Here is a 25,974-nt window from a genome sequence, read left to right as displayed (position 1 = left end):
CGACCCGCCCCTTCCTGCCCCGCCGGCGGCCAGTGAGGTGGGGCTCGGCTGCCGCTCCCGCTCCGGACCGGCCTGGTCTGGCCATGCTGGACTTCGCTATCTTCGCCGTCACTTTCCTGCTCATCCTGGTGGGCGCCGTGCTCTACCTCTACCCGGTAATGCTGCCGGCAGTGGGAAGGGAGGGCGCACGGCCCGGTCCCCGCTGCAGGCGAGCAGGCAGCAAGCGGCCTTGGGCCCGAGCCGCCACCGCTCCCCGGGCGGTCCCAGCCCCTTCCACATCTCCTAGGCTTCGGTGGGCTTTCGGGCTCGCCGTCGTCTTGCCCCGGGGCCCGGGTCTTGTCGTGGACGTGGCAGGTGCCGGCGGCAGGCTGTGGTGCGGGGCGGCCTGGCCACGTTCTGTGTGAATCCCGCTTAGAAAGGCTTTGCCTGCTCACCTCGCAGTGCTGCACTGTGCGGCTCCCCAGGGCAAAATCTGGGTGTAAGGTCTGCATTGCAAAGCTGACCCTCTGAATCTTTGTGCGGGGATCTTTCCTCTAACCAGGTGAATAGGGCTGGTTTAGCCAGCTGGAACAGGCACACACGGTTGGCTTCATCAGCCTTAGCAGATTTGAGGCCTGAAGATGTGGCTTCTCTAGCATTTGGTTAATGTTTGTAAGTAGTGCAGCAGTATTGATGTGGAAAATCCAGCTCTCCTGCTGGAAAACTGTGGGACTTGTATAAAATCGTATGTTCAAGGAGGTTGATACATTTCCTTTTACTCTAGGCATCTAGGCAAGCATCAGGTATCCCTGGGCTGGCTCCAACTGATGAAAAGTAAGTAGTTTCCATCTCCGCATCGATCAAGTTCAGCTTTGATAGAGGATACGGTTCATGACCAGATACCCACTTTCTGTTCTTCAGGGACGGCAACCTTCCAGATATAATTGCCAGCAGGAGTTTGCATGAGTTCCTGGTGAACCTTCATGAGAAATATGGCCCATTGGTCTCATTCTGGTTTGGAAGGCGTCTTGTTGTCAGCCTTGGCTCTATTGATCTCCTGAAACAACATATTAATCCCAACCGGTTGTGTAAGTGTCCTTTACTTTGTCTCTGAGTCCATTTGTTACTTATGGCCTTGTTGGGCTTCCCTTGTCAAAGGGAATTAAGGTTTCACTATAAGTAGAAAGAGAGACTTAGTTTGCAGCTGACATGGTGGTTCAGGTATGGCTTTGGTCCTGCTTATTGGACTTGAATATCAGTGACCCAAGAGTTGCTGCTGTTCAGTGGCTGTCAAGAAATTAGTATGCTTGTGTCTTTTACCATCTCTCTATGGGCAAATGTTTGTGGAAAGCATCATGCTCATTAATGTTGTTTGAAACTGCAAGGTGAAGATCCTGAAACCACTTGATACACATTTTAAAAGCAGTTTGAAATACAATTCAAGAGGAGGGGTTTTGCTAAATTAAGTCTGGAAACAGCTCTGCTAGTCTGTGATAGCCCTGTTGTGCGGTTCAGTGTGAGGTTTAAGGTATTATTTGAAGAAGTTCTTTAACTTTTATTTTGGTGTGCAGAATTTTGTGCTAAAACCTTAAATGATCTAGTCTCAGAAGTGGTCAGTGGTGCTGGTAGCTGAGTTGACCATCGTAGTCCTGGGAGGGTATTTTAATTTATGGTGTAGGCCTCTTAGGTGTGTGTTTTGCGTCCTAAAGTGATCATAGACACCACGTTAACTCAGTTTCTGTCTGGGTTTAACCTCCTGTTTTTACAGTTTTCATCTTACAAGGTTGACTGAGGTGCTGATTGCACATCTCTGACCTGTTCCTGTAGTCTGTCTTTAGGCACAGGCAGGTATCTCATCATTGCTTTATGCTGGGGTTGTGATGGGTAAGCTTCTTGTGTAGTTTCATGACAGACTTGAACAAAATGGTGACAATCTGGGGAAGGAGTGGGAGTTAAGAAAGATCAGCAAGTTACAATAGATAGCAGTGACACTCCAGAAGGTGGAAATTCACCCTGAAAGATCTGAATGCACTCAATTGAGTTTGGGGGAAATTGAGCAGACAGTCCCAGAAGTGGTGACAGGCCTCTGAGCAGGCAAGTTCCCTGAAGTGTTCTGAATTTGGGAGTGCCAAAATACTAGAGAAAACTAAATAAAGTTCCTAGACTTAAATGTGGGAAATGAAGTGACCTAGGCAGCTACAGGCTAGTCCAGTGTCCTGCTATGCTAAGGGCTGAGCATTTTTTAAGGATCGGGATAAATAGGAAATGCATGCCTTACTTCTTTGATAACTAGACTAAAAGAGAAGGAAAGTGATAGAACTGTGTTTCTGTCAGGGTTTTGGTTCAGAATTTGCTTGGATACCACTTGAGTCGTCACTGAAGCTGGAGCCAACCGTATCCTGGGCTGCATCAAAAGAAGCGTGACCAGCAGGTCAAAGGAGGTGATCCTACCCCTCTACTCTGCTCTCGTGAGACCTCACTTGGAGTATTGTGTGCAGTTCTGGTGTCCTCAACATAAAAAGGACATGGAACTGTTGGAACAAGTCCAGAGGAGGGCCACGAGGATGATCAGGGGACTGGAGCACCTCCTGTATGAAGACAGGCTGAGAAAGTTGGGGCTGTTCAGCCTGGAGAAGAGAAGGCTGCATGGAGACCTCATAGCAGCCTTGCAGTATCTGAGGGGGGCCTACAGGGATGCTGGTGAGGGACATTTCATTAGGGACTGTAGTGATAGGACAAGGGGTAACGGGTTGAAACTTAAACAGCAGAGGTTTAGATTGGATCTAAGGAAGAAATTTTTTACTGTTAGGGTGGTGAGGTACTGGAATGGGTTGCCCAGGGAGGTTGTGAATGTTCCATCCCTGGCAGTGTTCAAGGCCAGGTTTGATGAAGCCTTGGGTGATACGGTTTAGTGTGAGGTGTCCCTGCCCATGGCAGGGGGCTTGGAACTAGATGATCTTAAGGTCCTTTCCAACCCTAACTATTCTATGATTCTGTGATTCTATGAGAAGTGGAAACAAAGCAGGATTGTGTTGGGAAAGTGAAATGCTGTGTTTGGGAGGGGAAATACTCCCACTTATGTTAGCAGTCTGCCTTGACTGCATCACGTTGAGACCCCTTGTCAGTACAGGGAAAAGGGGTGAGATGGGTAACCTTAAGCCTGGGATAGCAGAAACAGGAAGGGGAGGAGCAAAAGCGGGCTGCATTAATTGCCTGCAGGATGGAAAAAAAGAGAAGGGTACATTGAGTCATGTATTTTCTGTATAGAAAACAGCTATTATACAAGATGAACATGAGCCAGACCCAGAATCCTGTGTATGGCTCTGACTCTACTCAGGCATGATTTTGAATAAAGCAAATGCAAAGAAAGGCTGCCTGTGCTTTCAGGGAAAGTGGGAGCCTGTCAAGCAGGAGGAGCCAGGGGAAGTGTGTTGTTCAGCCCCGCAGAAGGAAAAGCTTACGGGGGCATCCTCATAAAGGCAGTAGCAGCAGGCTTAAGAAGGGCTCTCATGAACTGTACTGAACTCAGACTTGAAAAAGCAATGATGTTGTATCAATGCTTTCCTTTTAACACTGATACTTGTCAAAAGTACTCAAACTTTATTAGAGGTGAGGAATCTTTCCGATTATTTTTCCTGGAGCTTTGAGGTATAAATGGGCACATAGTAGCTAAGCAGCTCTAGCAAAACACTTTCTGTATCATTTGCTGCAAGGAGACCTGATAAGCAGACTTCCAGTACCTAAAAGGGGCTTATGAGAATGCTGGAGAAGGACTTCTTACAAGGGAATGTAGTGACAGTACAAGGCAGAATGGCTTTCAACCAAGAGAGGGTGGATTTACATTAGACATTAGGAAAAAGTCCTTTACTGTGGGGGTGGTGAGACACTGTAACAGGTTGCCCAGAGAAACTGTGGCTGCCCTATCCCTGGAAGTATTCAAGGCCGGGCTGGATGGGGCTTTGAGCAACCTGGTCTAGTGGAAGGTGCCCCTACCTATGGCAGGGGGGTGGAACTAGGTGGAGGGGTCACTGTTCTATGATTCTTCTGAGCACAGAGTGCTGTGGAGCAGGAGACAGCCACTGTGGACTATCCAACTCCTGACTCTCCAGTGCCAGGATTTTCTGAAAACCCTTGCCTCCTCAGTCTGATGGAGTAGCTGAGGCCAGAGCTGCTCTTCATAGATGCCTGCTCGTTGGTTTCCAAGTTTGAGGTGTAGGGTTTGGCTCCAAGTAGCATAGCATCTCACATGTGTGTCTCTCTCCAAGAAGTCTGACATGACCAATCTTCTTGGAGAGAGAAAGTGAGAGAGAGGTGCTGATAGTGCATCTTTTATGAGAGCCTTGAAGTTGGACTGATTGCATTTGTAGTTATTAAAAGGTTCCCAATGCCAGGAGACTGTTTCCCCTCATGCTTAAAGCAGTGTTTGAAGTTGGTATGTTTTCATAGCTTCTTAAAGCTTGGATGAGATTAATTTGCAAAGAGAATTCAAAGGAAGTAAAACTTTGCTGCTGATACCGGTGATTGCTATGAGAGGCTAAGGGGAAGTACTCTAGGCCTGGGAAGGGTATGGATGTGAACAGGAGGGCTAGTTCAGGATCAACAGTAGCAGTGTGTTCAGCCACCCACTTGGGAAACTCCCACGAGTCAATGTTGCCTTTGAGTTGGGACAATGAACCTGAAGCACACTGGATGCTGTAGATGGAGTTATGAGTCCTAGCCTGTGCATTTGTACTGTGCACCTTCAGAGGTCCTTTCCATCTCTGATGTTCAGTTCTGTTTGGCATCTGTCTTGACTATCCAGAGTTATTTTTTTCTCCATATTTACTTACAGTGGTGTCCAGGACATTGATCTGAGGTTCTTGGGATGAGAGAGATCTCCTTGTAAGTGGAAAATACGGTCAAAATTTCAATATGAGGACTGAAAACATAACTCTAGAGATGTTGTCAAGACAAGAACAAAAGAAGTCCATTGAAGTATTGGCAGGCCAGAGCTCTGTCTCAAGAAGCAATTTGCACCTTGTGGAGTCACTGGCCTCCTGCAGCTGCAGAGAAAGAGCAATTTCTCAAATACTGTGAGGTTTGGCCAGCCCTGAACAAAGGACAGCCGGGGCTCTGCAGTACTGAGGTCACAACACTGAGTGGACTGCCAGTTTGCACTACAGACAGGGAAGAAAACAGTGGAGCTTATGGCTAATCCAGCAGGTTTCTTTCATATGCACCAGGAGAGCTGCAGTTTCTGCAGGTGACTGTGCTAAGCATCCTCTGGCTTCTCCAAATGCCTCTGCTTGCCAGATTTGCTGTGTGGGCTTTACCACCAGCCATGTGTCTTTCTGGCTACTCTGGTACTGTGCCTAGCTCTACCAGGGCCAGGCAGCAGAGAGCTGTCGCATGAATAGCAGCAGCCACCACTCCATGGCAAAGTACCTTGGAGGAGGAATTGTCAGCAGCAGCTAGAGTCACATAACAGCCTGCTCCACGTGGAGAACCTCAGGTACCATCTGCTGTGCCAAATGACACATACACATACTCCTTGTCACTCAAAGTGAGAAAGGAGGTAAGATCCAGAGCTTAAAAACATCGGAATTATGTGAGAGAAAAGCATTTAGGAAAGTTTGCCATATTCATGCTTTCTGGTTTCGTTAGCTTCTTTTGTGCCACTGCGTAGTAACTCCTCTGCAGGTGGGAATTGTCTCTTCTTGTATGGTTGTCCAGTAACATAATGAGTCCCTGAATCTCTGTTGGGAATCCTAGATACATCCACAGGAGAATCCTAGGTACATCCACAGTTGGTGGAGTCCCAGCTTTGATGTTTTCTGATGAGTGAGGTTTCACTCTGCACCTGGGAGAAATAATAGCTTGTGGTAAACAGTGAAAACACTTCTCTTGAAACCCTCCTTGATTGTTGCTTCCAAGTAGTTCCTTAAAGATTCTGCCAGCTGTGCAAGACCCACAGAAAAGTTTATAGAGAGGGAAAAACACAGGCCATGCTTTATTGCACAGTTTTGGATTACCACCTCATCCAGCAAATTTATTAAATAGAGGCCCCTGGTGGTGAAATTCGGAGTTAAAAATCTAGCTGAAGTGATCCATGGATATGCATAATGGAAGATATCTGTTTGTGTCTATATGCTGTTGCAAGTGTCTGTATGGAAGGAAGATGGAAAGGAAGGTGATTAGCAGTAGAAAGCATTCTGTAGCTTACTGAGGTACTGTTTTCTGTAAGAGCTTCTCTGCTGGAGGCAGCCCTGGCTGAGAGAGGTAGGTATTAGTTTGGGAAGGGCTCTTAAGCAGGGAACTTGGTGCATGCAAGAGAAATCATGCAGAGCAGTAGGGTGTCAAATGAGGTTTGCTGGGGCTGTGAAGTGAGGTAAGGAGTAAAGAGAGCAACTTCTGGCGAAGTATCTCATGCAAACTGATATATCTGGAGTGCATAGCAGTGGTCAGAGCAGGAGGATGCAACAGATGTCAAGGGGAAATGTACTAGAGGGCTCCAGATGAGTCTGGAGAAGGGGAAGAAGCATTGCCGCACTCACTGTTGTCATCAGGTCAGTGTCAGAGCCAGCTGGGAACTGGTAAGCTGGGAACAAGCTTCCCAGGCATTATTACTAGAGTTACTTGGTAGAGCTAGCAGGCAACCTCTGGAGGAGGAGCTGTTCGCAGGATGGTACCCTGACACAGAGAAGAGATCTTATGAGGTTCCAGCCCACACTGAGCAAGAGAAGCTTGACACCCTGAAGAAGCTGTTCCTGGGGGAAGACACCATGCCTTCTTCACTGGCCAGAAGTAGCAATGCCTGATTAAAGAGGTTGCTGTTTTCATCATCCCTGTGTTGTGTGACTGACTTTCAAGTGGTGTTTCCTTTATTTGTTTTCAGTGGATCCTTTTGAGACAATGCTAAAGTCCCTCTTGAGGTACCAGTCCAGCCTGAATAGGGATACAGGAGAGAGTCACATGAGGAGAAAGCTGTATGAAAATGGTGTGACCAAGGCCTTGCAGAGTAATTGTGCTCTCATCCAGAAGGTACGTAACTGCCTTTGTACAGGTTCACAGGAAAGTTTAGTGACAGCGATCACTAGGATAAGGGATCTTCATTCAAATTAGTGCTGGGACTATAAATGTCTGAGACAGTGAACAGCCTCTGCCCATTCAAGCACGGTGTGAATATTTGGTTTCTCCTAGCTCCAATGTGTGAGGGGAAAGGGCTGATCTTGGTGATTCTTTTATGCCAAGGTGCCAGATGCAGTTAAATATACTGAAGAATTTGCATTCTAGATTTATTTCTCGGGACAGGAGGGAGGAGCAAAGAACCACCTATTGGGTCCACAAACAGGTGAAGAGCTATTCTGCTGACTCAGTCCAGCAGTTTTCCCATCTGGAGCTGCTAGAATTAAAGAGTTTAAGGTTTCTTTTGTGACAGTGAGAACAAGAGAGGAGGACAGGCATGCCTTGTTGGGGGAAAACCTTGAGAAGAGGCAAAAAACGTGAGGCTAAAATATTACTGTTTAAATTAACAATGGAAGGAAACCCAAGAAAGAATGTAGCTTCATGCCACAGCCATGAAAGTGTGGTCTGTCTGCCTTAGGAACTGGGTGGAAATGTCTCCAGGGTGTGTTTGGTAAATAGGCTGCTGATACTGCTGCTACAAACTAATGGTTCCTTCCCTCTCAAGCTGTCAGAAGAGTTGCTAGCCAAATGGCTCTCCCTCCCTGAGGCGCAACATGTGCCCCTCTGCCAGCACATGCTGGGCTTTGCCATGAAGTCTGTCACGCAGACAGCTATGGGCAGCAGCTTTGAAGATGATGGGGAAGTCATCCAATTCCGCAGATACCACGATGCAGTAAGTGTCACAAAGATCCAGAATATTTCCTGTTGTATTTTTCCATGCCAGTAGCACACAGTTTGTGTCAGTGTACAGTTTAGTACAAGCTACTGCAGAGACTTTAACATTGATGTTAAGAGCTTAAAGGCTCTGCCTCAGTTGTCCCAGGCTTAAACTATCAGAAAGACCCTACTGTTAATCCTGCTGTCATTAGTCTAAGGTGTTTCTAAAGGGTCTGTGGGGATCAGTAACCAGTAATCCAATGGCAGTTGAGAGCTGTTCGGTACCTAAGTTAGTTAAACTCTACTGGGACTGCCAGTGGAACTTCTTTTCAAAGATCTTCTGAAGGCTTTATGACATTGTGGAGAAAGGAAAATCTGAGGAGGTGTCGTGGTTTAATCCCAAGTCCACACAGCTCGTTCACTCACTCCCCCCCTTGCTCCCCCAACTCCCAGAGAGTTAGGAAGGAGAATCCAAAGAATGTAGCTACCACAGGTTGAGATAAGAACAGTTTAATAACTAAGGTATAACACAGATCACTCCTGCTACTACTACTACAAACAATAATGATAAAGCAGATAACAAGTGAAGAGAATACAACACCTCACCAGCCACCGACCCATAACTCACCCCACCCTGCCCGACCGAGCACCGACTGATACCTCCTCCATCCCCCCAGAGTCCCCTAGCCCTTCCGGGTCTCTCCTGGTTACCTCCTGGGTATGACGTGCTATGGTATGGAATACCTCTTTAGCTAGCCTGGGTCAGGTGTCCTGTCTCTCCTTCCTTCCAGCCTCCCCTCCTTCCCTGGCAGAGCATGAAGCTCAGTCCTTGGACAAACCAAACATTTGAGCAGTAACTCAAAACATACTTGCTATCAGCAACTGTTCTCAGCCTGAAAGTCAAAACACAGCACTGCACCAGCTACCAAGAAGGAGAAAAAATGACTGCTACTGCTGAACCCAGGACAGGAGGTCCCAAGCTGTGTCCTCATCTGAGGATGTTAAAACTGCTGATGATAGGGTCAGAAAGAAACAGTTCCATTTCCCATTGAAGATTCCTATGCCTTTCCCCTACAGTTGTAATTACAGTTGTTTCATTTCAACTCAATTTCAGCTATCATAGACATAATACCTAGAATGGGATATGGTGTCCTAAAGAGGAGAGCAGTTGCATATTCACAGGATGTCTTTCTTTTATTTGGTATTTTCATTTTCCTGAATAGGAAAGAATGAAAGAATCCCAGCAGTCTCAGCCTGTGGTGAGTGATGGTGCTCTTATCTGTCTTTCTTTCAGATCTGGTCAGAGATTGGGAAAGGTTTCCTGGATGGGTCTCTTGACAAAAACATGACTAGGAAGAAGCTCTACGAAGATGGTAGGTTCTTCCCAAAATCAGGATCTTCCTCCCACTCTGATTAATTAGCTCATGTATGGAAACACTTAATTTGCCAAGCTCTTTTGGATTTTCTGCTGAGTTGGTCATCATGCCATAAGCTACCAGATGTGTTCTCCTTACTCTCACATAAGATCATTGTTCTGGAATTGAGTGACAAGTCTGCCATTGTGCAAGAAATTTATAGGAGTAGAACTGTAGTTCCAGGTCTAGTTCTAGGATCTGTCCAGTCTGAAGACTGCTAGAGGATCCTGGGAAGTACTGTGGTGTGCTTGCTCCCTTCCTATTCTGTTTCCTAGTGTCCACTTTTAGCCTCTTTTGGAGGCAGGCAACTGTTCTAGATGGAGACAGAAGGAGCCACTTGATTTAGCCTGAATGATCATTCTTAAGATGCAGCACTTGGTGAATGCACTGCCAGACAGTCACTCACAGGCTACAAGGCACAAGTACAGAGATTAGTATTTTTGATATTTTAGGTGTTTGATGGATACCTTTCATGTGATAGCTTCTGATGTGCTGTGTCAAGGTGACATTTTCAGGTCTATTGTGGCAGTGCTTTTATTTCTCATTATTTCACAGTAAGTTGTTTTATTTTTCAGTAATTCCATCTTTTTTGTTGTTACTAGTTAATCCTTTCAGTATTGATTGATAAGATGTTAAACAAAATCAGCTTGTATCAAGGATTTGCTTGTAAATCCTCCAGTCCCAGTGTTTCCTTCTTTATGGTGCTAGTTCTGTGCATTTCAGAACCTTAGAACAACTACTGCCCCATTAAAATGAGCCTCTCCCATGGGCACTTGTTCAGGACCATTCCTGAGTTAATGTATCATAATACATTAGGACACAATTTTACAAACTCCAGATAGTGAAGCTTGGTGTTTAAGTGTTGCTGGCCTTCCTGTGTGCAGAGGAGGGAGGAAAGGTAGTTCTTAGATAAAAGGGCTGGATTGAGCCTTGGTGAATCGAGTTTCAGATCCAACTTCTGCTCTGCATTTCCTGGGTAGTCTTGAGTAGGTCATTTAAATCAGACGGCAGATGGCATCTAGGTTCCTAACTCCCCCTAGATCCCACAGCATCCACCAGGAGTTAAGCACCCAAATATCTCCAGATATGTGGCTCTTTGGGCCAAAACCTTCCTATGTTTTCCCCACCTTCTTCTCTCTCTCTGTGCAGACTCTTTAGCGCAGAACCATCCTCTTGTACCATGCTTGTAGAACCCCTAGTGAAAGGGACAGTGTCAGTGGTTGGAGGTGCTGTCACACTTTAGTAATGATAACTCTGAAGCCCATGCAACTGATGTTATCTGGCTCAAGTATTTTATATGGGGGGTGATAAATCACATTCTCTGATGGTTCAACAGTAACTGTTATTTGAATGCCCCTTACATGATTTCAGCTCATAGAGTATGTGTCTCAGTTATACCTGTAAGGGTGGCTTTTTATAGTCAACCTGTTTCTGCATTTTCAACTAAATTGGAGATACCACCTTCCAAATTGACAGTAACGTGTAACAGAGGCTGCTTCTGTACTTGAGCCCAGCAGGGACAGCTGGTCTGAAAATCTGCTTGGGGAGATGGATTTGCTTCTCTGCAGCACTCAGGATGATCACATCAAAGAAAACATTTCATTTTGCTTCCACAGCTCTGATGGAGATGGAATCCACCTTAAAGAAAGTTATAAAGGAACGCCGGGGTAGATCATTCAACAGGCATGTCTTTATAGACACCTTGCTGCAAGGGAACCTGAGTGACCAGCAGGTCTGTGAAGCTTTTATATTGTGACACAGTGATTGAGTTTTGCTAGATGGGCAGCTCATTACATTTCATCCTTTGATTTAAGTTTTTGTATTAGGTCAGATTTCTTATTAAAGCAGGGTTTCTTCCTCTTTTTTTCCATTCCCACAATGTGTAATTGCATTAGACTTTGGTGGCTTTCCTTGCCACTGCTTCATTGCTATTTTTATATACCAGAAGTATGTTAATATTAAGCATGCCTTATGTACCATTCCAGTGGAAGTTCTATAGAGTTCATTCCATGTCTTCTAGATGTATTTCATGTTCTCTGCACTAAAGAGATTTCATGTGCTTGAGTGGAGAATGTGCCACTTCTTTTTTATCTTTACAGTCTTGTGATCTTCATTCTCTGAAGTAGATTTTATTTCCTAGATTCTAGAAGATACAATGATTTTTTCCTTGGCAGGATGCATAATCACTGCTAACTGTAAGTACTGATTGTAGGTAACTTTTCATCTTTACATTCAGCTGTCTAAAACTGTGTGTGATGACATGACACTTATTCTAGGCTAATAAAGAATTATATTCATCATTCTATTTCTCCTGAGCTATAGGTGTATAGAAGAGGCTAATTTTTACATCAGATTCTTGACACAGATAGTGAGCTGAAACTAAGCTGTTTGACAGCCTTCCCAGTCTTTTGGTGAACCTTAGAATTTCTTCCCATTGCATTTTGCTTGCACTCTAACCTGAGCCAACTGATGCTAAATTTGATGAGAAACCACCAGATGTAAGCCACAAAGATCATGTTATAATATAGGTTCTGGCACATGGAAGGGATAAGGCAGAGTACTGGAATCTGACTGGCTGCTTTGAATTTCTGGAGGATAGGTGTGTTCCATGTGTGAAAGACTTTTCAAAGGAGCTACTTTGGTGTTTATCAAGTCCCGTATCTCAGCCAGTGGGGCTGGGACTCCAAAGAAGACCTCTCAGGTGCAGCTGGTTGTTAAAGAATGTGCAGAGTAAATATGGTAACTATGATAAAACCCTCCCCAGAGAATATCATCTTCAAGTACTCCAGGAATACTCTAATTTTAAGGGGCTTAAATCCTCAGGGATTCCAGAAAGTTCTCATGAATAGATGGTTCGGTCTGGTAGAAACATTCCCTTGTAGCTTTAGGGAAACTGCATCTTACATGCTTATTTCTTATGCAGGGTTTCTTTTTCACTTTACTGTTGAAGATACTTTTTGTCAAGTACCTCACAAAAAGATGTGGGGGAGACAAGTGCTGGCCAGCCTGCTGCAGAGAGCTGTACTGGAGCACCAGATATTGGCTGACATGAGTACTTGCCTGGGATGTGCTGGGGAAGCCACAAAATAAGGGATTTTTCTGATGTTTTGGACAAATCAGCCTTTCATTTGCATGGTTTGTCTGATAACCCTGGTTCCCCAGGGCTGTGAGGCTGTGTGGTTCCTTCCCAGAGCTGTGAGCAGCTCACTGCACAGCTCCCCAAACTCCTCATAGCATTGAAAAGAATTTTAGGGTCTCTACTCCTGCCACTGAATACAGAATCAGTAGAACCTGCTGTGAACAGAAGTCACTCTTTTCTGGGTCAAGAAGTAATGTTGCAAATACAGAAAGTAAGAAAACTGAATGCAGTTTGTAAAGGATTGAATCTTGTGGGTCCAGTCTTGTCTTGATTTCTTCCCCAGTGTGTACCTGGGCAGTCTATTTCCTGACAACCTCAGAAGATATTCAGCAGAATCTCTACAATGAGATGGACCGTGTTCTGGGGAAGGGACCAATTACACATGAGAAAATCGAGCAGCTCAGGTGGGTCCCATGGAAGAAACAGATGAAGGTTACTTCATGTGGTGGGGACAGAGGCTTTGTGTGCTGGAGCCTGATGTCCAGCCTAGACTGGGCCAGAAGAAGGCATCCAAAAGCTACTCCCTTCTTTTTGTTTGGAAGGGACTGAACCACAAGACTTGCAGCGCAGAGGGAATATGCTGAAGGGCTTCCAGATGTGGGGAGCAGGCTGCTCGTTTCAGGGCGTCTGTAGGAAACCTTTTAGGTTCATCAGCAGATGAGAGGACAGAATCAATGCCCCGGCTGCCAGGCCACAGTTTGTTTGCCTACTGTCTTGCTTCTGATCTAGTTTTCCAAAAGTAGAGGTAATCAGTCATTTTAATGGTTAGATTTGTGTTAGACATATTTAGAGAGAAAGCAGGGAATAATCCTTTCAGAGGGCTACAGGATGATGACTGATCAGCAGTGTACCTTTATTTTATTTTGCATTTGTTGGTGCAACTGTGTGCATTTTGTATTGGACTAGTGTTAGAGCTTCAGGTGTGGAGTACTGAGTATGTGGGTTTCTTGCTGCTGCTTGTATGCATGAGAGGTCCAGGAAAGGGGCTGGTGTGTTTATACTTTTTAGCAGAGTTTGGTTTGTTTAAAATCTGGTTAAAAAAGTGTGGCAAAGAGAGATTTTGATAACCTTCCCTAAAAGCTGACAATGAGGTTTAATGCTGCTTTCAAGCATGTTGGGACTCCTTGCCAGAAAAGAAATGAAGTGCCTCAGTGTGGCTTGAGACAGCTCCAGGAGCAGACTGTGACCCTAAATACAGCAGGTGACTCAGCTCTCCTTGCTGCCACAAGGACATGGGCAAGCTTTTCTCTGTGAGGGTTAAAGTGACCAAATCTTACTGATTGCAGATACTGCCGGCAAGTTCTGTGTGAGACAGTGCGGACGGCAAAGCTTACTCCCATTGCTGCACAGCTGCAGGAGCTGGAGGGCAGAGTCGACCAGCATACTGTCCCCAAAGAGGTAGGGCCATATTGAGAGCACTAGGTCACTCTCCTGTAGGGGGATTTGCTATTTCCTTTTCTTCCTGTGGAGGGGTGAGGCAGGAAGGCTATTTCTTCTAATGCAGTTGAACCTGAGCAGCTGTCTGTGATCTGAATGTACAGTTTAGCTCAAAGTTTGCCCTGCAGTTCCTCTGTGGGAGAGGCTCTGGGATTTCATGTTTTACTGCTGAGCAGATTTGCTTCCAGTTATGGATCCATCAGGGATGACTCAACTTTTGAAGGGGCTTATGGACTCAGTTGTGCATAAAAGAGCAAAATTTCAAGCCTGATCATATCACCCATGTTTCCCACACAGTGTGGTACCTTCCGTTGCAGAGGATAAAAGAGTCCATACACGCATGCTGTCAGAAGTAAAGTGATCAGGCCCTCTCTAACTACTAATGGTTGCAGCATATGCTTTAGAAGTTAAGATCCTAACATCTGGGCATGGATTATGGAAATCTGCAGATGAATATAGCGTATTATCTTTTTAATCCACCTAATAAACCTGAGTAGTCTACAGAATAATTGTCACCCAGCAGGGCTGTCCCAGCATGTCTTCAGTTGTGTATTTCTTTCTGCTCTGACATGCATGTCCTAATTTTCTTTGCAGACACTTGTGCTTTATGCTCTTGGTGTGATGCTGCAGGATAGTTCATCTTGGCCATCACCATATAAGTATGTGAAATCAAAGACTTTTATTGCAACTAATTCCTTTTGGGTTTTAATTAGTATTCTTTAGATCTTGGAGCACAGCCTGTTTGGCTGCAGGACCTGCCTTAAGCAGATCCTGGAGATGAAAGGGAGTCTCTAAGAAGATCAATTTATGAAGGTCTTGGTTTGTTTGTGTCCATGGGTGGGATTTTGGGTCAGTTCAAGTCACGATCCTCCCATGCTGCAGTCTGCGTGTGCATGTATGTGTAATAGTTTAACAAAAAACTACTTTTGCGTGCACACACATACGCAGCTTCTGCGGCAAATGCCTGTAAATTCTTTTTAAGGTTTTCTGTGAGAGAGAAACAGTGATTTGCATGGCTTTGGGCTCACTGCTTGTCATCATGACGCAAAGGAGGAAATGTCAGTCTGAAGTTTTATTTTTTCAAGGGGAAGGGAAATGCTTCCTCATTTCTTCTATCTGTGAAAACAAAACTGGATCCAGGCCAGTATCTCAGAGGTTAAAGAAATTGCTGTAGCTTCCTGTGGCCTCCAGGTGGCAAATACTAACATGTATTTGCCTTGCTTCACTTGGGCTGGAAAAAAAATGTGGGTCAGTTATTCCAGACAGAGAACAGACAGCTGAGATTTAGCAGAAAGAATAGAGCCTTTAGAACAGCACTTGTCCTCTCCTGCAAGTGTAGCTCTTACAAAAGGGTCAGGCATTGATGCACTGATTCATGAGCATCTTGGCAGGGATTGCCCACTAGGATAGGACACGCACTGTATTTAGGAAGGGTTTACTGAGGCCTTGTGGGAGGGACCGTGAGGAATTCTATGAACACTGTGTTTATTCCAAGAAGGGGATTGTGGTTTAGCCTGAGGTAGATGTGTATTTCATTGACAGAGATCAGCTCTTTGTGATCCTTTTATCTACCTACCTAGTGTACAAAAATATTGTGCGTGGCTGTTTGCCCTCCCTATTTCTTTGTTAGGCAAATGCATTTTCTTTCCTATTACAACATCTCTAATTTGCTTCTTCAGTTCAAGGAAATACAAGGTTGATGCTGCTTTTACTGAGGGTCAGCACCCACATGCCTTTTCACCTTGGCAGAAGCAGAGCTCAGGTGTTCAGGCAGCTAGCCAAAGGCTTGAAGTATAAGCAGAAAGATTTAGCTGAAAGTGAAAGAGAACTGACTTCCATCCATCAAATTTCCTGATTGCTCTTTTTTATATATATATTTAAATTGAATTATATTTTATTAGTCTCCCTGTAGTTAGTTGATTATGGGACTCTTGCTTTAACTCATGCCAGTCCTGGATAATAGTTTTCTCACTGCCTTCATCATCCTAATGCTGGAAGCCACTTTTCTCACTTGAGTGAGTCACCAGCTTCCCTCCCCCAGCACATACACATACACACACCAGCTGTTTAAAGAGAAGGGTGAGGGGCAAGTTGAAAAGGGAAGTATTTTTGGAAGTGATAGAGGAAGGGACACGGGGAGAGAGAGAAGACAACAAGTCAGATTGTGTGTGCTCTGGAGGGGAATAGGGGGCACGTAGCAGCATCAGCTCAGCTGTGTACTCAGGCTAAATACCCACTGCTGAGGGGTAATGCATATTCGTTCCAGACCTGTGTCGCACTAACTCAGTTTATCAGCATTTTGACCAAGCTGGGACACAGCTGAACAGCTGGGAACGTCAATGGAGTGGATGCACAATTGCCTTCATATATGCATATGGAATTACCCAGCATGATTTAGAGAGAGCAAATTAGTGAGATTCAGTATCTTGTTGCCAGTTTCTTTACTCATGTGTGTTCGCATATGTGTCTGGGGAAAGAATCTTGTGCCCTCATAGAAAGCCTCAGTGTGTTTTGTCTTTCATAGGTTTGACCCGGAGAGATTCAATGAGGAATCAGCCATGAAAAACCTCGCCTTGTTGGGTTTTTCGGGAAGCCAGGAGTGCCCGGAGTTGAGGTGAGCACAGAGAAGAAGGTTTTTGTGCATGTCTGTGGCAGACAGGAGAGAAGGTGCTTTCAGCCTCTTCCTGTTACTGCTGAGGCAATCCATCCAAGCTGGCAGTTGTTCTTTGGCAGATTTACATCATAGCAAGGGTTTTACTCTTTTTTTTCTCCTCCTGCCTCTTCCCTCAGGTTTGCCTATATGGTGGCTACGGTTCTCCTGAGTGTCCTGGTAAGGAAACTGTTTCTCCACCCAGTGAAAGGACAAGTCATGGAGACAAAATATGAACTGGTAACCTCACCAAAGGAAGAAGCATGGATAACAGTGTCTAAGAGAAGCTAAGAGTGAGCATAACAAGGGGCTAAAAATGCTGGCAGTGAAGTTCTGACCGAGTCTTAGGGGGTATCATGCTGGCACCGAGCTGACTCAGCCAAGGAATTATACATCCTGATTTTGTTACCTTCCACATTCTTAACCAAATGCCTCTTTTGGGTATTTTTTCTAACTCAACCAGTCATATTAAACTAGATTTCATCTGTATGCCTTTTTTACATTTGTTTTTGGATCTCTTTGCAAAGAAAGCAAGAAAAATTTGCAGTGGTTTATGTATGAGCTGTTGGGTGTCAGCTAGTCAAAGACCAAAGCTCTGGTTAATCCAGCCCCTTTTCTACAGCAGCCAGAGGTAAGTAATAGTGCTTCTCTTATCCAGTGGAATACTTCTTTATGGTTCCTAGTTAGAGAAGACCTTGGAGAAACAAGGACAAATCCTTTCTCTATATAGAGGTATTTTTATTCAAAGTGTCTTTCCTTCCCTTCAGCTATAGCTAAAATTGTCAGGAAGAGCAGATACATCTTGTGAAATGTGTGAGTGTATGTGAGAGAGAGGGAAATGAAGCAGGGTGGGAATTGCACCACCAGTTCTCTTGCTGTGTAATCTTGCCATGCTGTGGGGTTGAAAGAGAACAGATGACTGAGAAATGCTAGTAAATCAAGAGGAATAAAATTGGTTTGGCCCCTGAGAAAACAGAGGTATCAGTAACAATGTAATGAAATGAAATAAAACCACAGAACAAAGCCACGAGAAAGGGATTCTCTATCCTGACTTTTCTGAGGGCAGGGTCTAATCTAATCAGCAGCAGAAATTGACAGATGCTTGCAGTTTATTCAGCACTTGCAGACCCATTCAGCATGGATCAGCAACAAGCTGGTCATGCAAATACTGGAAAGAGAGAGTGATGATTTTATAGGGTTTTGGAATAATGTTGTACTTAATAATTTAAAAGCCTTTCAAGGAATCCTTTTCCTGCTCCAAAATGGGTGCCAGCCAAAGCAGCATCACATACCATGTGTTCACATGCTTTTCCCTGCTTCTTTCTCTTTTGGCCATCGTAAGCTAGTTCTTGAGAGACTTTTCAGAGCCCCACTGAAGAGCTTGTGAGATAGGAGTCTCTTACCTCCTTGTGTCATTGGGGTAATTGCCATCTGACTTCTTTTTCAGGTTGTTTCTTCCCTTCCTCTCCCTTTTTTAACTGCTGTTATGTAGGAACACACTTTACCTGATCTTTTATAAGTCTTTTCCTCATAAACGTGACTTCTCTGTTAGCTCTGGTTCCTAGCCCCTTTCCCACCCAAAGCTGTGTGGTGGTAGGTGAGGTGTTGCTCGTCCTGCAGTGGTGTACACAGTTACCAATGCACCACAGAGCAGGCTGGAAGCCTGTGGCTCCAATTAGAGCTGCTTTCTGCTGCCTGTGCAGGCAGGGCACACATACCTGGTAGCTGCAGTTCCCTTTTCTACAGACATTGCTCCTCTCACTGGCACCTTCCAGGTCAGGAAATCTGCTGCTCTTGTAAAAAAAAAGTGCCAGCCTAAATGCAGACCTGTCAGCTCTTATGGGGTAACATCTGATGCCAGCCTCTGTGGGCACCAGACAAAGATTCTGCTCTTGGGTTTAATGTGTGAGCTCTGCTTTTGGTGGAGCTGTAGAGATTCAGATCTCCACCACCCCAGTGCAGTTTTTGTTGGGGAAAAGGTGGGACAGAGATGCTGTTCTACTGGGTTTTTGTCTGCTGGGCAGAAAAAGGAGTGTTGTGCAGTTCAGCTTACTGCCTGACTTGCATTGATTTTTATAATGAACTGCAAGATAGCTCTTGCTAATTTGACCTCCATTTAACTGAAGGTTGGTCATGTCCCCAGATGGCAATTCACGTTAGGTTTTGCTTCACTGCTTTTGCAAAAAGGCCTGTTTTTCTTGAAGGTTGCAGATGTTTCCTAAACCTTCTGGAGAAATCAGTGAGGTAAAGGATTTTACTTTAAAGCATCCCTGGTGTGCAGACAAGGCAAAATGGAGGCTAAGTTATTTCCTTCTTGGGGGAAAAAATGGTAGGATAGTGCTGTCTTTGCTAGGAGCTGCACAAGGAATAGCTGCCTGTTGTATAAGTGAGAGGCAAATATCTGAAATCGGCTTTCCTGTAGCCATGTCATGGGGGTGAAGCTTTCAAGCACCATAAAGGCTTCCCAAGTGTGATTGTTCAGACTTCTGTTGTGGCATTTTTCTGCCTTCCTGGAGCTGTACAGGCTAAATGCCTTGCAGCAGCCCTTCCCCAGTTACAAGAATCAGAAATGGGAGTAATTGCCTATAATTTGTTATGAATTTTCTGTCAGTCTGCAGAGGTATTGCATCCTGTATGACTGTGCTCTTAGGCTGAGCCAGTAACCAAGCGTGGTAACAGGAGTCCCTGAGTGATATAAGAGAAGAATGTGGCCCAAAGTGCTAAAGAAAGCCAATGATTAGTTTGTGTTTGCTCAAAACTGCTGTCAAAAAGCACCCTGACTCATCAGTTAAGGAAATGTGTTAAGGATGGGAGGAAAGGGGGGGGGTAAGGTGCTCTCAAGTATTTGTTATGCACTGCTGTAGTGGCATTGAGGTCACAGCGACATTGTTTGCTGAAGTCTGTCAGTTTCCATTCCTGACTCTGTGTTGGTCATTTCAATTAGCCTAACTACGCAGATTTAGTGCAAAACTCATCAGTCCAACTGTGGATCCTTTTCCTGTGCAGCAGACCCCTTTTTTGTGTGGGAATGTTCATGGATCAGAGCTTTCTCATGAAGTTTTAATCTATTTTGATTGGAAGCTTGAAATACCGGTTTTGTCCCATTCCTCTCCTCACCCCTTGTCCATCATGTACTGTCATCTAGTTCTTGTTTGACCTGATTTCTTAAGGAATACTTGTGTTTGTAGCACATGCTCCCCTCCCCACTTATGTTTGGCCATTTTCCCCTTTCTCATTTCACAAGAAGTAACTTCTGAGCCTTTGAGGCAAATCATCTGCATTTGACAGGAATCAGAGTTTGACATCTCAACACTTTCATGTTTCTACAAATTTAGGGAGGTGGGGAGAGATGACCTGGCACAGGGAGTTTGTGCTAGACACGTTACACGATTGCAGCCAAAGCCAAAGCATTGAGAGATGCCCGTGTGTGGAAGAGGCTGAGTCAGCGCCTGCACTGTAGCAGATAGCCAGTCTTGGGAGTCAATGGAGGACAGGGTTTTGTCAGTCCTGCTGCTCAGACCCACACACTGAGGACACATTTAAAGCCCAGAAATTCCTTTCTGGCTGTAACATGGGAATGCAGGCAAGCATTGCAACCTGGAGAAAAACAGGATGCCTTGGTCTAGGAACAAAGCCAAGAAGGGGAGGTTGCTTCTATAATATAGGGAATTATTGCTGTCTATGCTTCATATTCTGTTCTACACCAGAAAGCTGCTTAACAAATTCCATAGGATGGTTTTGAAATGCATACAGAAAAGCTATCATTTTATTCCTTGGACTCTTATTGTAGAAAAAGCTTCTACAGAGGGCTACAAACTCATGGAAGGTGGGAGGCTAAATATATCTCTGTGCCTGTACAACCTGCTGCTCTCAGAAGAGGGCAGCCAGCACAGGTGTCAGGAGCAGCCAAGCCATCACTAATTGATTGTTATGGCTGGGTTTTTTTGGCTGACAAAGCCTTATGCTTTTGCCCCTTGTGCTGGCGGCAACTGGTGATGCAGTTAACTTGTTGAGCTAGCTTCTCACTACCTCCAAAATATCCATGAATGGTGTTACCTCTAGATTTTTATTAACCTGGGCTGGATATAGAGCCATTCTTGCAAATTAGTAATAGCCTTCTGTTCCCAGCAGTTTGAGGACTTGCTGGTAGTTGCTGTGGCGTGCAGCACAGAGTTGGGGGCTGTACGTTCTGTTTTCCATCATAAAATGGAAGGCATGGTCTTTGCAACTTCCACCCTTGCTGCAACAGGAGATGGTGGCTGTTGGGTAGAGTGGATGTTTGCTGATTTAAAATACCTTCGTCAGTTCCCTTGCCAGCTCCCCCATTAGCTGTGCAGCTATGTGAACCTGGGGCTGCTGGCAATCCAAACTGGGCAAACAGTGTATAGTTTGTGCATGAACATTTTGGTAAGCAGCACTGATTGCCTTCTCACTCTTTCTGTTTTGGGTACTGTGCAGTTTTTCGCTGACAGCAGAAGATATCTGTACAGTCTCACTCCTCAACAGGACCATGTATGACTTTCCCGAGGTTTCTGTTAATGCTACAGAAGGGGCTCCCTGACATCGACCATTGGATATAGATATATCCTAATCAGCAGCATTTGCTCTACAGTTTATTGACTTCCTTTTTGTGCTCAGATTCTCTTGTAGCTTTGGGGCAAAAGCAATGTGGTAATGCAGTACCTTCATGAAATGCTTTGAGCATACAGGATTCACCCACTTTCCTACCCCTTTATCATGAGTGACAAGGAAGGAGCAAAAAGACTTAATGAGAAGGAGTATCGTTATCACCTGTGGGTTATGTGACCAGGAAGTGGCATTATTGTAATTACCATGGCAGCTCTTGCTGCTCCTTTCCACTTTTCCAAAGCAGGAATTGGTGGAAAATATTCCAGGCATCTTTCTCTGGAGCCTGAGGATACGTACCCATCTTGGCTTCTTTCTGTAGTTTTGCTCGGGACTGTTTTTAGCAATCACTTTTCAACTAAACAAAAGGCCTGTTTGACATCTCTTAGGATTCAATGCCAGGTTTGTGGCAGTAGCAGACGGAGAAGAGGAACTACTACCACATGCAGGAAAAAAAAGACGAAGAAAATGTTCCTCACATATGGAGGGTGGGGAAGGAGAGAAAATAAGGGTTTCCATAGCAACATTCCTTGAAGATAAGTATTTTTAAATCTGTGTGAATTTTAGCATTTAAAACACAGTTGTGATTCCCACAGAAAGATCTGGGGAGAGCTGAAGTGGAAAGAATTTTTCCCCTACTTTTCAGGTCCTTCCTGTTTCTTTTACAGAGGAGCCTGAACCCAAGATAAATGAAGTATGTGCGATGGCTCCGATGTTAATGCTCTGTAAAGAAAAGCCTTGCTTCCAGGAGGCAAAAGCATCAGTCACAGTTCTGTATCTCCACCAACACCTGTGACACAAGCACTTGATCATTTCTTTAATGGGAAAAGTAGTTTAAATAGATCAATGCTAGGCCAGTAAAAAGTTGCAAGGACAAATTGTATAGGATTCCATATTAAAACCAGTGTAACTTGGAGCAAAATCTTAATTATAATTGACATACAGATAAGTGATAGTAGTGGTGATAAGGTAGCTGAGGCCTTTTGCTTTGGCCAAAGAGGGGAGGATGCAGAACTTTAGGGCAGAAGAACCAGTTAAAAAGTGTCCCTGATGAGTGCCTCAGTTACCTCAGTGACAGTAGAGCATTGCTGCAGGAGCGTAAGTGATGCTGCAGTGACACTATTAGGTAGGAAATGCTTGGTATTTATATCGGGTATTGGAGGTGGGGCCACCTCTGCACCTCTCTGCCTCCCTGCTCCAGTCTCTGCAGTGCTGAGCAACTTATGGGCACTGGCACGCTCTGCTCCTACCTCCCCGCTGGCATCCAGGCAGGTCAGCTCTGTCACAAGCCTGGCAGTGAGACATCCAATGCTGTGCCTGCTTGGCTGCCAACTCTAGTCTCACCAAAAAAGGCTTTTTTTAACAGTTGCTTCCAACTCAGTAATGACTCAGACACTGCAGCAAGGGTAAAGCGATCATCTTCACCTTCACAGTTCTATGGCAGAAGGCCTTGGGTATCCTCTCTAAAAGAGAGCTTGCTGGGCCCAGCCATCAGCTGGATTCAGATCTTTAATTTAACTGATGGAACTAAATGCTCCAGCAGTGCTGTGTACCTGCTGGCCCATGGGCTGTGTTTCAGCAATAGACAAGGTGATTTCTGCAAGTACTTGGTGTTCAGAAGCCTTGGAGAGGGGAGGCTGGGAGGAAATAAATAGTTATATATACATGATAAGGTGCTATTCACCCATTAAGGCTCTCTCCCTGGATGAATTTCCCTAGGCCATGAATCCAGAAAGAAACAAAAATCTGTTGGAACAGTGAGAGAATAACAATGCTATTCAGCCATTTATCTTTTGGGGTGAGGGAGAGAAAGCAAATCAGAGTGTATGAAAAAGCGAAGTTTATATTGTCAGAGGATGGAAATAGGCACTTAGTAGCATTGTTTCATACTGGCCAAGACCCTGATACACAATAAGCAAGGCTCAGATCTAGCTAGGGTTACTTTATTACCCTTGACAGCTTCCCTGTCTCTTACTCCATCCTTGAGTGCTTCTAAGTCAGCCTGATACAGTGATGGGCTTTGGAGCACTACAGGCATCAGCAGTAACCATATTGCTGCTGTAAAGGGGATGTGGACGAATGCTGCTCTGTTGTGATGTGTACAAGCATTCTCACATAACTCTAAACTCCCACAAATGCACTTTCCAGGCCAAAACCCCCTGTCTTTTGGCAGCTTGGCTGCCATCTGCAACTGTCCTGCTTGGGGAGAAAAGTGCAGCAGATTTGTTTCTGAACATGTCCTGGCCTTGTGAGGTGGCTGTCCTGCTTTTGCAGGAGTCTGCATTGGGGAATTCTTATTCCAGAAGTCTGAATAGGGGAAAGGTGCCTTGGGAGGAGTGAGCCTTGTGAACTAATGGGAGCTGACAGGGATGTCTGCAAGAATACACCGTGGCGTATGATGCAAAACCAGCTGGACTAATGGTTGTAGCTGCCCCACATTCATTGCTGAGCAAAGTATTTGGGAATGGAGAGGGTGGTTGAAGAATGTAGTCCTTCTGTTGTGCAGAATTCATACTAAATTTGCCAGAGCCTGTGCCTTGATTTGATGGTATCGTTCTAAAAGGAAAGAGTAAATTGATTGCTTGCTAACAGACTGCTCTAAATTAACTTCAAACGTGGGCCTGGGCCTGCAAGCCTTTGTATGATTGTGGCTATTATTTATGCTGTGTGATTGCATTGAGTACCACTGACTATTCATATACTGGCCTAGAACAGTTGCACTTAAATCTCAGTTGTGGCTTTCAGTCACTAGAAATGAAATTTTTGAAGCTGTTTAGTTGTTTTGATTTTTTTATACCCCATTAAGCACCTACTTGACTATTTAAATGCCTTGATGTCTTTGCAAGTCTAGTATTGTCATAGTGCAAAGAAAAAAGAAATGATACAGAGGATTTGCTGGATCTGGTTTCATATCCCAGCAGTGATAACTGGCTGGGGCCACTTTTATATGTAGTTCATAGTGAACATTTTTTGTGCTTGGGGAACCTTGATGATGATAGTGTCTTTTACATAGTAAAGATAAAAATACTGCAGACATACAGCCTGCATTAGCCTTTATTTATTTTATAGCTGTACTGTTTCAGTGTGGTAAACTGAGCTGAGCAATCACATTTTCTCAATTACCCTCAAGAACTGGAAATCTTTATCACCTCTGTGTTTCTTTCTCCCACTACTGCAGCACCGGTCTTGAAATTGTCACCACAACTAAAAATCCTCATTGTGTAGAATAAGCTGTGATTTTAAGAAATTTTACAGTGCAGCCTCCTCATAAAACTCCACCAAGTCTTTCGCTGATGTGACTCACTCAATTACTCATGTGGGCAGATGTTCAGATAATAAAAGTAGTTAATGGAAAGCTGTGAGAATTATTGCTGGTTCCTGAGGAGGCAGGGGACAAGGAAGGCTACTGCAGGTATTTTATCCTAGGAGTTGCTGAGCTTCCAAGCATTTTTGTTAGATAAGCATTTCTCCATTCTGCTTTTTTCCTTTGTATAGAAACAGCTTGAAAAATCAGATTGGCAGTAGAGGAGCAAAAGTACACCAGCTGTATATGTTTGCTTCTCTGCTCTTCTTCCTACATATTAGAGATGATAGCCAGTCTGTGCCCGGAAATAATCTCTATCCTAGCTGTGTGTATACTCAAACAACACTCGATACTCTAATGATCTCTGGATTTCTGAATCAAGGAGTCCAGCTAGCCAGTGGTTAGATGAGCCCTTTGGATGGAGGTGTCATGTATACTGACAAGGACCAGATTTTTCTGGAATGTGAAGCAGGCCCTTGAGATTTGGTGTGCAATAGGTCAGGTAATACAACTAGAAGGGCAGATTTCAATGACATTTCATTAAGTGCACAATGGAGGAACATGGCACTTTTTGAAGCTACTGAGGCAGAAAGAGTAGGAAGGTACCACTACTTACTGAAGAGTAGGAAGGTACCACTTTGATGTAACAGCCCTCATATGCAATGAAATTATGCAGGAATTATGGCTTCAGAGAGCCTTAGAATTAAGCCAAAAACTGGAACTAGTGGAAGTGGACAAACTGATTAGAGCTGAGGGCTAGCTAGTCTTTGCAAAACCACCAGAACAGTTAACTCTTGGTTGTGTGGCTCTGAGGCTGCTAGATTTTTGAGAGATGTGCTACTGCAAATGATTCTGTGAGCCCAACAACAGTGATGGGCATGAGAAGAGAGAGGACGTGAGGATGTGCTCATTCTTCATACAAGATGAGCTGGGAGGGAGACTATGGCTTGGCTTGTAAAATAGAGCTTCTGGCACACAGAAGCAACGCATGTGTATTGAGGCTGTGGACCTGAGAAAGTTAAGCTGTCAAATTATATTTAGCGAATGCATGCTGCAGAAAAGTGCAGAGAGGGAAGGAGGGGAATTAATGCATAGCTAGGGCCCATGGGTAGTGAGCACAGAGCGGGGAGTGAGGCTGTTTAGAGAGGATGAATTGCCTTCAGTGTACCTGATTCACATAAATCTCTGTCTGCGGTCAGGGATCTACACAGACTTGTATGATTACTTTGAACAGCAGAGCTCAGCTTTCTCTGTCAGTGGCTCAACCCCAAACTCCATCAGGTGAAGGGTGACCTATCTGTTTCCTTCCAGCCATTCACCTCTGGCCTTGTGCTAGCGGTGTCTCCTGCAGCAATCCCATTCCCTAGCTGGGGAAGCAGCAGTCTGACAGGGACTCTTGAAACCAGTGTCACAAGCTGATGTACACCCCAGCTGCACACCCACCTCAGCCCCAACTCACTAAAAGCTTGTTAGCTGAGGCTGGCATCTTCCCTATTTGAACTCGTGTGCAAACACCTCGCTCCATTGTGTTCTCTAAAAAACCCAGTCCTAAAGAGACTAAGATGGAAAGAAAAAATGCTTATCCTTACACCTGTATGAGACA

General features: G+C 44.7%; 1 protein-coding gene across 2 annotated transcripts; it reads left to right on the top strand.

Annotated features, from left to right (window-relative positions):
- Nucleotides 1–7: 7 nt before the first annotated feature.
- Nucleotides 8–16,930, top strand: CYP20A1 (cytochrome P450 family 20 subfamily A member 1). 2 transcript variants are annotated; one of them, XM_005144666.3, is made up of 13 exons: nucleotides 8–155; nucleotides 764–813; nucleotides 901–1,067; nucleotides 6,854–6,999; nucleotides 7,649–7,816; nucleotides 9,095–9,173; nucleotides 10,832–10,947; nucleotides 11,356–11,410; nucleotides 12,638–12,758; nucleotides 13,641–13,752; nucleotides 14,386–14,450; nucleotides 16,316–16,405; nucleotides 16,582–16,930. In XM_005144666.3, exons 1-13 carry the CDS (start codon nucleotides 84–86, stop codon nucleotides 16,730–16,732), a joined length of 1,392 nt encoding a protein of 463 aa, XP_005144723.2. In that variant the 5' UTR covers nucleotides 8–83; the 3' UTR covers nucleotides 16,733–16,930. The 2 variants fall into 2 exon arrangements, with proteins under 2 accessions (XP_005144723.2, XP_030900969.2); XM_031045109.2 differs by lacking the exons at nucleotides 13,641–13,752; nucleotides 14,386–14,450.
- Nucleotides 16,931–25,974: the final 9,044 nt, after the last annotated feature.

This window comes from Melopsittacus undulatus, chromosome 8 (assembly GCF_012275295.1).
Source record: "Melopsittacus undulatus isolate bMelUnd1 chromosome 8, bMelUnd1.mat.Z, whole genome shotgun sequence".
In the NCBI taxonomy this organism is placed as follows: Eukaryota; Metazoa; Chordata; class Aves; order Psittaciformes; family Psittaculidae; genus Melopsittacus; species Melopsittacus undulatus.
Note: the sequence above shows the minus strand (reverse complement) of the source record. Positions and strands in the feature narration are given on the sequence as shown.